General features: G+C 45.6%; 1 protein-coding gene across 1 annotated transcript in view; it reads right to left on the bottom strand.

The window, feature by feature from the left end:
- Positions 1–12,307, bottom strand: part of LOC135468591 (alcohol dehydrogenase-like) — a 48,341-nt gene extending 36,034 nt beyond the window's left edge. Inside the window, exon 1 of the mRNA XM_064746931.1 lies at positions 12,099–12,307. Within this exon, the coding sequence (XP_064603001.1) occupies positions 12,099–12,206 (108 nt within the window). The 5' untranslated portion in view covers positions 12,207–12,307. The remainder of the gene's footprint in view (positions 1–12,098) is intronic.
- Between the last annotated feature and the right edge of the window lie 1,612 nt (positions 12,308–13,919).

The following is a 13,919-nucleotide window of genomic DNA, read 5'->3' as shown; positions in this document are numbered from 1 at the left end:
CAGCTTGCACCCGTCACAGCGACAGCCCAAGACACAAGCTCAGCTATTGGAGGCTGTCGTTCAAGGCCAGTTGTTTGGATTCGCGGAATGTGATATCCACGTGCCGGACCACCTCAAAGCGGACTTTGCTGAATGCCCACCCATCTTTAAAAACCCCGATGTGAGTCGGGCTGATATAGTCCCCACCATGGCAGAGTTCGCGCTGTGAATGACATCATGCCCGTACCCAGGCGTATGCTGATCGGGAGCATGTTTGGTAAGCAAATTCTGCTAGCCACACCTTTGCTCCAGTGGTATCTCGGTCGGAGATTGGTCGTGACACACGTCTACCAAGCGATGGAATACACACCTGAGCGAGCGTTCGCAGACGCCGTCACCCTAGCCCGGCGCGAGGGAGATGTCGACCCGACCAAAGCACTGATCGGGGAAACGATGAAGCTGTTGGGCAATTCGGGTTATGGAAAAACCGTCACCCACCAAGATCGACACGTGGATGTCAAAATCTGCGATCTGACAAAAACGCGGAAATTATTGGAGAGTGTCCGGTGTCGAACCGTCGACCCCATCGATGAGGAGACCTTTGAAGTGACGAGTAGCAAGAGGACCATTCGCCACAATCTCCCCTTGCAAATAGGGTGTATGGTCTATCAGTATGCCAAACTCCGTAAGTTGGAATTTTACTACGATTTCATGGCTCGTTTTTTCTACAAGGCGGATTGGCAGTACTGTGAGATGGACACAGACTCCGAGTACATGGCCTGGTCTGACCCGGACTGGGAATCCCTCGTCAAACCGGAGCTGCGAGCCGTGTACGAGGCAGAGCGGGATACGTGGTTACACCGTCGCGACCATTACGACCACGATAAGCGTACACCGGGGCTCTTCAAAGTCAAGTGGATCGGTGACGCCATCGTGAGTTTATGCTCAAAGACCTATTACTGTTACAGCGGGGAATCCAACGCGACAGATAAACTCTCCTGCAAAGGTATGAGTGCTCGAGGTGAGGCGTATACCTCTCTGTGCTGCGCGATCACTAAAGCCCGAGTGGAGTGAATCGCGGGATGCGGATGCGGGGAAATACGATGTACTCGTATACCCAACATAAAGATGCTTTCACGTACTTTTACGGGAAGCGGAAAGTGCTCCCAGACGGGGTGAGCACCACCTATTTAGATCTGTAGAACCGTGCTATGTATACCATACACACCCCGCTCCTGTTTTTTCATGTGTTTGTCGTTCACAGTGATTCATACGTTAAAAAGTTAAAACCACCTAGCAGGGGGCGGCAGGCCGACAGCCGTAATAGCCTGACACACTGACCGACTCGCCGTGCCTACTACATCGTAATACATTGTTGCCGAGCTGCACCTTGCCGTCTTGTTGGTTTACCGCAAACGGACTGGCAACAATGTATTACGATGTATGACAGGCGGCGACTGGGTCAGTGTGTCAGTGCGCTATTGCCGGACTGGGTGGCCTGGCTAGGCGGATGACTTTTTTGTTCATTCTTGTTCTGTGATCATGTTGTGTTAGTACTCATAATAAAAAAAAGTCAAACCACCACGGTGTGTGAGTCTCATGGTCTCTTTTTTTTTATTCCATAATGTATGTCATAACAGGTCGAACAGGGAAACAAGAACGTTGAATGCATAACAAATCGAACTGGGAAGAAAATAAGAATGTTATTTGATTTATGTTTTACAGTCCATGGGTGTTGAATAAAAAAACGAGGGATGGATCCCAAACTGGCGATCCACCCAATCGAACACCCGTAAGTCGTTATCGTAGGTCGTACACGATGTGTCCAACGTATGTACAATAGCATCCATGGGACGACCTCGAGCTCGCTGGGTTAAGTAATACACATAATATTGACCGCACACGCCCGTGTCCAGACTATGCAGCCGCCGATCGTTCCACGTCCAGTGGTGTGTTCCCCGGTTAAGCCAAGCGGTGATATCGGGGTAGAGGGGTGGGAGTCCGTAGGAATCACCCCTCCCCCACCACACCCCGGGTAAACACGTCCGTCTATAGCACACGTCGCGATTGTACCGTGTCCATGTTGTTGTTTTGGCTGTTCAACTGGTGAAGTCACAGAACACGTTTCGGCTTTGGTCTATTTCTATGACATTGCTGAATTCAGCGTAGCACACCACGTTAATGGTTTCCGGCAGTAGTTTGGCAAACCGCATCTCCAGGCGCAAATCCCCTTTTTGTACCAGGTTCAGTTGGTGATCGTCGTGGAGGCTGGGGGTCAAGTCGAAGAAAGACAGCGTGTGGCCTTCGAACAAGGTGCGCTTGATATTGTTTCCCTCGTCGTGAAACGCTTTCCCCGTGTGGGTAAAGAGGTTCATGTACGTTCGGATGAAATTCTCGTTCTCAAAGTCGGGTGTCAGGGGCTTGGTCGGAATCTGACGTCCGCCGACGTACAAGACGACGAAGTTTGTGTAGTAGTGTTGGAAAAGGAACGGGTTTTTAGTGTAATCCCCGTCAAAAGCCGTGTTGCTCACACACCCCACCACTAAACGTGTCGGTAAGCTGCCCAGAAATAGGTTTTGTTCGTTGATGAGGGTGTGACGTCTGGGGACGGAGAAATACTTGGTCAGCACGCGGCGGATCGGGTACTTGGCAGGGGCTTTGGCCAACGCTTTCAAATGCCCCAGTTGTACACCGCTGGTGATTTTCACTTTATGCACAAAGATCAATACCTCTTCCAAGCGGGTCTTGTAGTCGGGAGCTGCCTCACCGGGCATCAAAGCAAACGAATCCTTAGCCGGGGTGAGACGGATGCGGACAGTGACGTTATTGAGCAGGTGTCAGTGTTATAGGAACATGTCACAATGCAGGCGACCCAGCATGTCAACCGACCGACTTTCACCCACGAAGACCATCCGATCGACAAACCCTGCGTTGGTGTCATCCGTCGTGTCAAACTTCCCTGGGGTGTCCGCGTACCACAAGGCAGCGGACAGCTGGCTCTTTTTGGCCTCTTTACCGTAAGACAGCAACGTCTCCAAGTAAGCCCGGTATGGGTAAATGTTGGTGGACGGAGTGATGAGTTTATCGTTCAGGGAGACGTCGACCTGCCGCCACATGGATTGTATCCACAGGTTAGTCGGAGCCACCTTCTTGTCAGCCGCCACATCCGTTCCGTCCCCGTTTAGGATTTTTACCTTCACGTACAACATGGTGTTGGCCAAGTCCAAGTAAGTGTCACCGTCGGGGTTAGTGATGACAAATTCCACAGGTCCCACATCACTCAGGCTGACGATGGGGCTGTAAGCATGCCAGCGACCTTCTCGAACGCTGGTGTCGGTCGGGGGTAAGGTCCACAAATCAAACTCACTGCTGACGGACGGGAAACACTCGGGGTGGGGGAGAGCCATGGCGTGTGTGTGTGTGTTTTAGCTGAAAATATCCGGTGCGGCTCAAGCTTTGATGTGTCTTCTTCTGGGCCTGACGGTACGTCTTTTAAGTCCCACGTGTCGGTGACGAGTGGGAGTGACGCGTCGAGCCTTCCGTTTTATAGGCCCACCCAATAACCGCTGCCGGGCGTAGCGACTAGCTTTGACCAGCAGCTGTTTTCTGGTCGCCAGACCGCGTCGTTTCAAAGCCTGGTGTGGTGACACGCCCCCGCTCAGCACGTCCCCCACGACTTGCAGTCCGGTTCGTAACGCCGTTTTGCCCAGTGCTTTCACAGCCGGCGACGTTAAGGGTTGTGGCAGCAGTTTGCTGAGACCGCCCAGCAAACCGTGACCGCGCTGGACAGCCACACCCCGAAACACAGGTAACCCACCTCCGCCGGCTTGTTTGGTGTAATAGTCGATGTAAGCCTGCTGTGATGCCATTATTGCAAGGGTAAAGCACGCCGCTGTGGAAAGTGAAGTGTCAGCACCACTTTACCGCGTTCAAATGCGACGGATTGACCCGTGTCGTCCCTAATATCAATTTCCACCGTCGAGAAATGTTTGGACTGCACGGGGATGTATTCCAGGTGTTGGAAAGTCTTGGAGACGTGCTCCCCATACTTCCCTTCCATGGTGACCGTCCACAACAGCTTGGCCAACGTGTCTCCCACCACACGCAGTTCGATAATGTCTGTGTACACGTACAGAGTGGGTGTGCTGATCTTTAAATCCTCGGCACCGACATACATTAGGTCCGCCGGTCCCATGATCCACTCGTACGGTAAATTCATGAGCTGCATTAGCCGTGGGCTGAAACCAAGCCCCAGTGGTTTCTCAAACCGCACGCTGTATTTCCGCTGCATATCGTCGAACTCGAACGTTAAGTCACCTGCGTGCTCCTTGAGATCACGGATCTCTGTCTGGCTTAACAATTTGGTCAACCCCCAGGCCAGGTTTTCGGGTGTAGGGTAGTAGCCGGCTGGTAATATTAGCTTATGCCTAGCGCGGTGCGAGTCCTTTCTGGAGTCTATGGTATACCACCACCCTGGGGTATTGCTGGGGAAGTAGTCGAGCGAGCTGTTACTGGGTAGCGTCACGTAAAACATGGTGTTGGTGAGGTGATCTCCCTCGGGTGGACTGATCGTTTTGCCATCTGGCGCAGGTATTTAATTAATACGGACTCCACTTTAGCGGGCGTATGATAGATGAAGCGGGCCGGAGTTCAGGTCGCCCCCCGTTGTCCTTATAAAGGCTTGAAACGGTCTGTTCAGAAACTCTTTCCCCTCGTCCGTTTGCAGGTACAACGGTCGGTGACCCGTCTTGAAAATCTGTTGAAACCCCTCGATCAAACGAGCACATCGATGAGGACATCGATGCAGGTCAGTAGGTAACGGTTGTTGCCATTCTCTTTGGCGAACGCTGTCATGTCGACCAGGTCTGCCTGCCACTGACTGTCAATACCCCCAACCACCACTCGGTTACGCGGGTAATGGCGGTGTGCAGGTCGGTGGAGTGTGTACGTGTCCTGCTGAGCCAGCCAAGCCGACACATGGGTTCGACTCACTTTGAGTCCCCGTTGTCGAGCTGCCTTGAGCAAGGGTTGAACCCCGCTGTAAGCCGCTGGACTGTCCGGGTTATAATACAAAGCATGGAGAGCGATATCGATCGGGTTTGAACCACTGCCCGGCGTGACTGATTTTTTTTTCGCCGTCGGTTGGTGCGAGTGACGCGAGTGGTGCGAGTGATGCGAGGCATAGTCCGACACGTCGTCCTTGCTGCTTGGTGTCTGCGAGTAATGAGTGAACCTGCCCCAGACCGCCTACATATAGTATAGTATAGTATAGTATAGTATAGTATAGTATAGCATAGTATAGTATAGTATAGTATAGTATAGTATAGTATAGTATCCAGTGTACATGCATGTTTGGGTGTGGTGTACAGCTTAGTCGATCAATCCATCCATACCACAACCAGCAGGTAGACAGACAGGCAGGTCACCCAAAAAATCCCACCGACAGGCTCTACGGTTCATAACACCGACCCTCTGCCTGCAGCAGTGAGCCTTCCTGGGCGAACATTGTTGCAAAGACACGCTGAGCGATCCTACCCGCCAGCCGGCCAGCAGTCAGGCGAACAATGTTGTCAGCTGTGGTTTGTTTTGACACGTGTTTTTTTTTGTTTTGACACGTGTTTTTTGTTTTGATCGGCTGTGCCTGAGCCTTGTATACATTGTTGCCAACCTGCCTGCCAGCCAGCCGGTGCGTCAGCCGGTGCGCCAGCCGGGACAGCCGGGAAGTAGACCCTTATACATGTCACCTACATGGAGTAGAAATCATATATACACACCATCTACATGCGATAGAAAACACATCTACATATCACCTACATGGAGTAGACCCTATCACCTCAATGAGGAGCCTATGGGCGAACCTAAATTTTTTTTAATACATAATACATAGGAGCTATCTGGATAGATATCAGCCCTAGCATGACACACTGACACACTGACCCAGTCCATAAAAAAGAAACACAAAAACCGGGGTTGATTCCATAGTGAAAAAAAACAGTGTTATTATTTACAGCAATGTACAGGTATGTAACACGGAGCGTTGTATACCTCTGTGTGGTTGGGAGGGAGTCGTAATTCGTACATTAACGTGGGAAGAACAATCTCTACGTAATACGCTCGAATGGGCCGGGAATCCTTGACATGCTGACATACTACGAAGTACACCCGTGTAGCTTTGTAGGGCGACAGCTACCCAGTCTTTCCATTGAGGCGTTGTACGGAGCTTCGCCAGGCTAGAAAAGACATAAAGAAGACACCGTCGTCATTCTAGTGCCGTCACCGACCGAACCCTATCCACATCAATCAAACTATAGACAGATAGATAGATAGATATCACTTAACAACAGGTAAGACATAACCAACACAAAAGACCAGGGTGAAATTTCAACCTGAAAACTTTTTATTTTTTCGAACTCGAACGGTGAACGCATGAACGAATGAACGAATGAATAAATGCATGCTGTATGTGTCCATTATTTTTTTTTCACCGTGAGATATGTCTCGTCATGACGGTTGAATCACCAATATGAAAGTCCCGACACTGGTTAATGTTTATAACGCGCAGCTGTAATTTGACAAGAACCTCGCTGGGTAATGCCAGGCACACCTTCTTCTTCTCGGAGGCTGTTGCTGTTCGGCAATGGTGGATAGCTGGGCAGGTACAGAAGCTGAGCGTTTCATCCTGATGGCAGCATGCAGGGGGTTCATGGTCGTAGAGCGTTTCATCTCGGCAGGCAGGTAGGCAGTGTAGCAGTCTCTCTCTCTCTCTGTAGGAGAAGACTGTAGGAGTAGGACGGGACATTTGACAACGCCTGACAAAACAGATATACTGCAAAAGTCGTTTGGCTCGAGAGAGAGACGCCTCTCCTTTTGGACTGAGTACCGTTTGGTTTTGCACGGCCCTAGGTTCCGATTATTTGATGGTTCCGGTACGGAAGTAGAGCTGTCATCGTGCGGTGAGTGCCAGTCACTGCTTGACCAGTCCTCAGAAGTGAGAAACCAGTCGGTGACACGTGTCTGCGCTTACGTGACCGCCAACACGTTCTTGACGTGGACTACAACGGACTGTCAAAAGGAGCACAGCTTTGTCTGCCGTCGTACTCAAAGTAAGATGTGGATATTAAGTAATTATACTCACTGAGAATCTCAGCTAACATAATTAGGATAGTGTCTATTAGAGGGCGACAACCCTGGGGGGTGTGGGATGGGGGATGGGGGGCTTTTCTATTATAATTCTTGTGTTGAACGAGGAAGTAGCCTGTAATGAAAGAGGATGTCCACAAAGACGAATTGATTGTTGTTTAATGTTCACTTATATTTCGGTCAGTTTATCATATGTGCTAGGAAGAAATTGCCCGGGGTAAACCACTGACCTTTGGCAAGTTACTGACAAACTTTTCTACTTGTGACATCGTAAACTTGCGCGCCATATTTGTGGAATACCAGTGGTCATCAACGAAAGTTAGACTATAGGTCAACGAGCATCGTCGATCGCATACTGTCACCAAAGCCATTATGAGCAGTATACAGTACATGGCAGTGTGGGAACCTACAAATTTTAGCCTAACATCGGGATCATCGTGTGCATGCCTCGCGGTTAGAAGTCGCTCACCTTATTTAGTGATCAAGTCCACAGTGAAGCAACAAGCATTCCATAAGACGAGCGCTGGAAGCCAGTGCTGTCCTGTTAAAGGTCAAGTTATTAACGTCGTTATTTGCCACTCTCAAAAAATGAATGTTAAATTTAGCAGAAATTGTTTCATCTGAGTGTGTGATGCTGAAAGTGTATTATTTCATTGCAGAAAATTATTCTGTTAAATATATCCCGCATATTGTATTTATTTATTTATTTGATTGGTGTTTTACGCCGTATTCAAGAATATTTCACGTATACTAAATATAATGCTGGCGGCCAGCATTACGGTGGGAGGAAACCCGGCAGAGTCCGGGGGAAACCCACGACCATCCACAGGTTGCTGAGAGACGTACGGACGGAGAGGAAGCCAGCATGAGCTGGACTTGAACTCACAGCAACCGCATTTGTGAGAGGCTCCTGCATGGGTCATTACGCTGCGCTATCGCGCTAACCAACCGAGCCACGGTTGGTTAGCATGGCTCCATTCTGTGCATGGACCCCCCCCCCCCCCACCACCACCATTTTAGTATTTATACATGAACAGTTAGAACATTCCCCTTATAACTGCAGGTACATTGATAAGAGAACGGAAATGAGAACTGAGCCACGAAGGCCCCTAATGTTATGCTGAATATAACACAATACTGCGCAATAATAACAGAATACATCCAAGCATCACTCAGACAACAGAGAGAACTGGGCCACGAAGGCCCCTAATGATATGCTGAATATAACACAATACTGCGCAATAATAACATAATACATTCTAGCATCACTCAGACAACAGACTCCCTGTTGAAATTAACAGATTGATTTGTGGAGGGTACATGTATATGATGTATTTATATGACCGCTGTTGTTTTTGTTTGTTTTGTTTTGGGTTTTTTTGTCTTTTTTTTCACAGATTCAGAGCACTAGCCGCTGGTACCACGAGATATTGCGGCCATTGCTGTCGGAGCCTTTATCCTTCTGTCTTTCTTCGTGACATTGTCCATTGACTTTTACTTACACGTGAAAAGGGAAAAACAGAAGTACGTAAACAGTACAAAGCCTGACCTTGACTACGAGAAAACGTCACCGTTAGATTTTTCCGTCACCAATTTTGGTTCAAAAGTAGAACTCATTCCGACAAATGCATTTCCGAGCAATGTATAGTTAAGAAGGTGTCTCTACTCCTAACTTTGGTTCACACGCAAAACTCATTTCTGACTTAAGTCAAAATTTGAAATACAATCCTAAAGTTTATTTTTCCGTTTCATGAAGTAAAATTTTGTGCAACTCATCAATGTTATCTTAAGCCAAATGTATCCAAATTTCGGCTCTTAATACCAAAAACTGAGCATCAGAAATGGCTTTGTCGAATCAGCCCCCGGGATCAGGAAGCGATCGTAAGTCAAAATTTTAATCATTAAATTTGGTTTGTTCATTTCCGTTGTTGACATTTGTTGTACAGTAACTTAAATTGTCGGGCAATATTTTAACCTGGTTACATAGGAAATAACAATTTTAAAGTGATTTTAAATTTTGAATCAAGTCGAAGATAGCTTCATTAATTCGGGGCCTGGTACTGTATGTATAGGATATGTGGACTTGATGTGTCAGATAACGTCTAACACCGTAAAGTTCAACGTAAAAGATGTGCATGTACTATTGTTTCCCAACTATTTCGATGTTAAGAGTATAAATAGAATAATTTATACTGATATTGATTTATTTGATTGGTGTTTACGCCGTACTCAAGAATATTTCACTTATACGACTGCGATCAGCATTATGGAGGGTGGAAACCCGGGGTAAACCACGACCATCTGCAGGTTACTATATATATATATATATATATATATATATATATATATATATATATATATATATATATATATATATATATATATATACTAAATTATGTAATGTGCCAAGTGAGAAAGATCAAGTCACACTGTGATCTTTACACTTAATGTTTCGCTCAAAATATTTGACCATGTTAATATATCTTCTTAATAAAACACAAATATTTTGAAATGTTGTTGCGGGCATATATATAATTATTTGAAATTCTGTGCATGGACTGTGGTAGTCTGATATCGCCTTATTGAGCAGTGGAGAGAACCGCTCAAGAATTTGTCAAATTCACGGCGAGTAGCATTCATGAGTAGGCCCCCTATTCCCATGCAGGCATGCTTCGGCCAGCGGGAAAAGATACACCCTACGTATACTGCGCAATAATTGGTAACACTAGCTTCATTATACGTCATCTATGTATATATATATATATATACGACAACGAATACTTATATAGCACACAGGAAATCCACGGCCATTCGCAGCAGGTTGCTGCCATACCTCCTCACGTACAACCGGAGAGGAAACCAAAGCCTCTCTAGCACCACTCGGCCATGAAGGCCCCCGAAGTAATATAAAAGTACATATCCGAAAAAAATCGACCCGACACAATCTCACAAAAATATTCCCATATGGATGTTCTAGAATTACGTTAACTTTTAATGGCACAGTTCAACAACAAATTGAACCTACATGATTTTCATGGGTTGGGTTTATGGGTTGGGTTCATGAGTGGTGGCATCATGAAAACCCGGAGAAAACCTCAAACCTTCGCCTGTTACGTGATATAAATCCTGACTTAAAACTGGCTGCAGTCGCATCAGCGGGAGCTGGATTCGAACTCGAGCGGATGGCCGTGTGTTTCTCTTACCGGCTCTGCTCGGTTTCCTCCCACCATAAGGTGGGCCGTCGTGGAATAAGTGAAAAATTCTTGAGTACAGCGTAAAACACCAATGAAATAAATAAATAAATAAATACAAGTTATACTAGTGTACGCGGTATATACACGTGCATGTGTGCTAAAGCCTGATAATCAATGGTGCTGAAAGGTTTACCGTCAGTAAGGAAAAACTACATCGGTACACTTACTCAGGATACACATTGTCAGTGACAGACCTATAAACTAAGTGACTAGATGCCATTATGAGACAATATAGAACATTGAATATTCCAGCTAATATTCATGATAATTTGTTAAGTTTCTGACTGTTCATCAGAGATAAATAAACAAACTGTTTCAGCCGTATTGTGCCAACCTTTATTGTCTAGCGTAACTATATTCTATATTCTACTATATACTATTAACTATGAAAGTTTGCAGAATTTTAAGCATGTTTGAACGAATAAGATTATATCAGTATATCGCACATCAATATTCGTTATAGGCGATCCCGGTATATATGCATTCAAAGAACAAATTGTGCGTTACATGAAGCTCATGGACCACCTGACACGTGGTCAGTATTTTACGACTCTGCCAGAGAATTTTTCAGGACATAATTAAGGGATCGTCTGCGCTCTGGACATCTACGGGTAACGACGCCTGCGCAAGACTGGCAGATTCGTCTGACACACATCAAAAACAGACGTCAAACAGCCATAAAAACCGTTGAAATCATTCCAGGCATCGTGGCTTAAACACACAAATCGTGAAAAAACATCGTCTGCGCGACATTGGGTTGCGGGCACATGGACCTACGATGCGCTCGTCTTTGACGCCACAACGTATATCGTATGAACGACAGCGATCGTCAACGCCCGCCCCAAAACGTTAAACAATGGCTAGAGACCTAATCACGATCAAGGCGGAGATTCCGCAATCAATCTGGTGACTTCAATGAGACGCAGATGCATAGAAACAATCGACGCCCCTGATGAGCTTGCTAACGTTTCATTTTCACCCTTCCTCCGGCAATAAACTTGAAACACATTCGCGACGTGACTTTTATAAATACATGTATAGTACTATTTGACTTCTTTGCCTTGCCATGAAATGCACCTTAAGTAAATAAAAAAAGAAAATTGTCGCATTTTCTCGTGACCTGCGTATCGTATCCGCACGCATGAAAACATAGAAACTCTATTCATACAAAATTGCATAGATGCATGAACAACATAATTCAGTGCTTACAAAAAAATGTTTCATTAAATGAATAATATTTTCTAAAGGTTATATACGAAATTTTATTTTTGCTCAACAATGTTTCACTGAAACAATGTTCCAAGATACGATCGACGTTTTTAAAAAAAGGTTCACGGAGCAAACTGAGCAAGCAGGCTCATGCACTGTATGTGGGCTTACGTGAGGTAAGCTGGAGTGGGTATCTCGCCTGCAGCAAAAAAATGACTTAAAATTGGAATCTGCCTGTTACGTAATAGGCGTTACTGGTGTTCTACATAGTAAACGCTGTAGGAATAATCAGCCACATAGCGCGATGCAACATGTAGACATTTAGCTTGTCGGATGAATATACGCTTGCCATTCAGTTGACCAATATACCCCTCACAAAGCCTTTCAGCCCCTCTCCCCGAGTCCACACTAATCCACTCTCCCTTTGTCGGACACAGTACACACTTACTGAAGATTTCAGGAGCGGTTTAACACAAACTAGTTCACTCTAGCACACCCATACAGCTAGATACTTACTTTGATGACGAGTCCCTTAGGTGGAGCATCGGGTATAGGTTTTTCTTTTAAAACCAAAGGTTTTCCAGCTTCTACAAGCTCTGCGTACCTCATTTGTGCCATGTTCATGGAGATAAAGCGCACCGAATGTGGAAAAGCAGACGCTTATCAGTTATGTTCATAATCCTACAATTTGACCTTGTCCTACATCCACTTAAACCAGGGACTTTATAGGCCCATGCAGTAAAACATTTTCAGACTTAGCCCCGCATATAGGTACAGTGCCGCGTACCTGATCTACATAGTATGAATTCATTGGCCGAGTTCTTAAGGTCGACTTGACTTTCAATCGCCGGGATATAACGTCTATAGTGTGAACAGTTAAATAATACAAGAGATAATGTTTTCATGAGATCACTTTTGCCGAAGTTAGTCCGAAATAGCCGGAATCACCTGAAATATCATACTAAGAACAAACTAGTAGAAAGAACGCGAATTTATGTATTCTTGAATAAGAAGTGTAATTTTGGCAGAGATTTTTGTTTTGTCTCACACGTAATAAGATGAAGAATGTCGTTTTATTGGGCTGTATGTAGTAACGAAATTGAGAAAGAATCCCGAACCAAAATTCCCTCGTATGTTGTCCAGCGAAGTCACTGACAATCAATAAGATCAGCGGCATCCAGAGTAATTTTGTTTGTGAATTTTACAGACTCGTCATACATTAACCATTTATTTAAGATTAAATACACAGTAAGTTTAATTGTTGTTTGCTTTAATACAGTACTGTGCAGTGTATTTGTCAATCATGTTCACTGTGTGACTTTAACCGTCTCTGATGAACAGGTAGCTAAGATGTCAGCGCAATCGGAAGTCTTGAGGGTGCGTTTAAAAACTCAGTATGAGAAGCTGATATATGAACTGAACAATGGTTGTAAGAACCAGGGTGCATTAGCGGAGTACAAACCTGTGATGGTGTTACCTAGAAGAAAACTGGACACAAGGAAGGTTGCAACGGTGAAGTCTGTGTCACGAATTGAAACTTCAGTTCAACAAGTCCATTGTCAAGGTTCAAGAGGAAGTTATAAAACAACAGTAGATTTAGCTCCAACATATTTAGGGATATCAGTATGGCTGAATGTGCTGATACCACTTGTTATCTGTGTATCAGGAAGCACGGATAAGGGGAAGAAGTTCTACCAGTATAGTAAGAATGGCAAGGCAGTATCCAGTATTGATACCTGCCAACTCTCTCAGTAGTATAGATTTTGACATGAAGGATAATGCGGGAAATTCAGTTTTGATAGATGAAAAAGGGAGTTGAATTTGGACCAACGTGTGCCACCTATGATAAGATTTGTAAAGTCGGCCGTAAGTGGGTTATTCTTGAGTATGACGTAAAACACCAATCAAATAAATAAATAAATAAAACAACTTGTAAGGTATTATTGCACGTGGCTAATTTTTCTGTTAAGGGTGCATACTTTCGTCCCAGAACACCCATCGGATTTTGGGTGTGGCAGATGTGGAGCCGTGCGTGGATTTTGTTCAAGTTGGTGTCAATGAAGTGGAAGTGCGACTGGACGGAAGGATGTCCAATGTGACCAAGTCGACCACTGATCTGCTGTCTAGAATGGATATTGGTGCACATTTGTGAAGAGCCACAGCGCTGGACTTTGGAGTCGCTGATCCACAAGCACAAAAATGCCATTAACCTGTCTGAACTCGACCTAGGCAGATGTCACTTGACTGAACACCAGATAACACCACAGATGATGTTCCTCTGACGATTCCTCATCGGACAAGCCCCCTTACACATATGGACAGAAGTGCGAAATTACT

This window comes from Liolophura sinensis, chromosome 6, assembly GCF_032854445.1.
Source record: "Liolophura sinensis isolate JHLJ2023 chromosome 6, CUHK_Ljap_v2, whole genome shotgun sequence".
NCBI classification, from domain to species: domain Eukaryota; kingdom Metazoa; phylum Mollusca; class Polyplacophora; order Chitonida; family Chitonidae; genus Liolophura; species Liolophura sinensis.
Note: the sequence above shows the minus strand (reverse complement) of the source record. Positions and strands in the feature narration are given on the sequence as shown.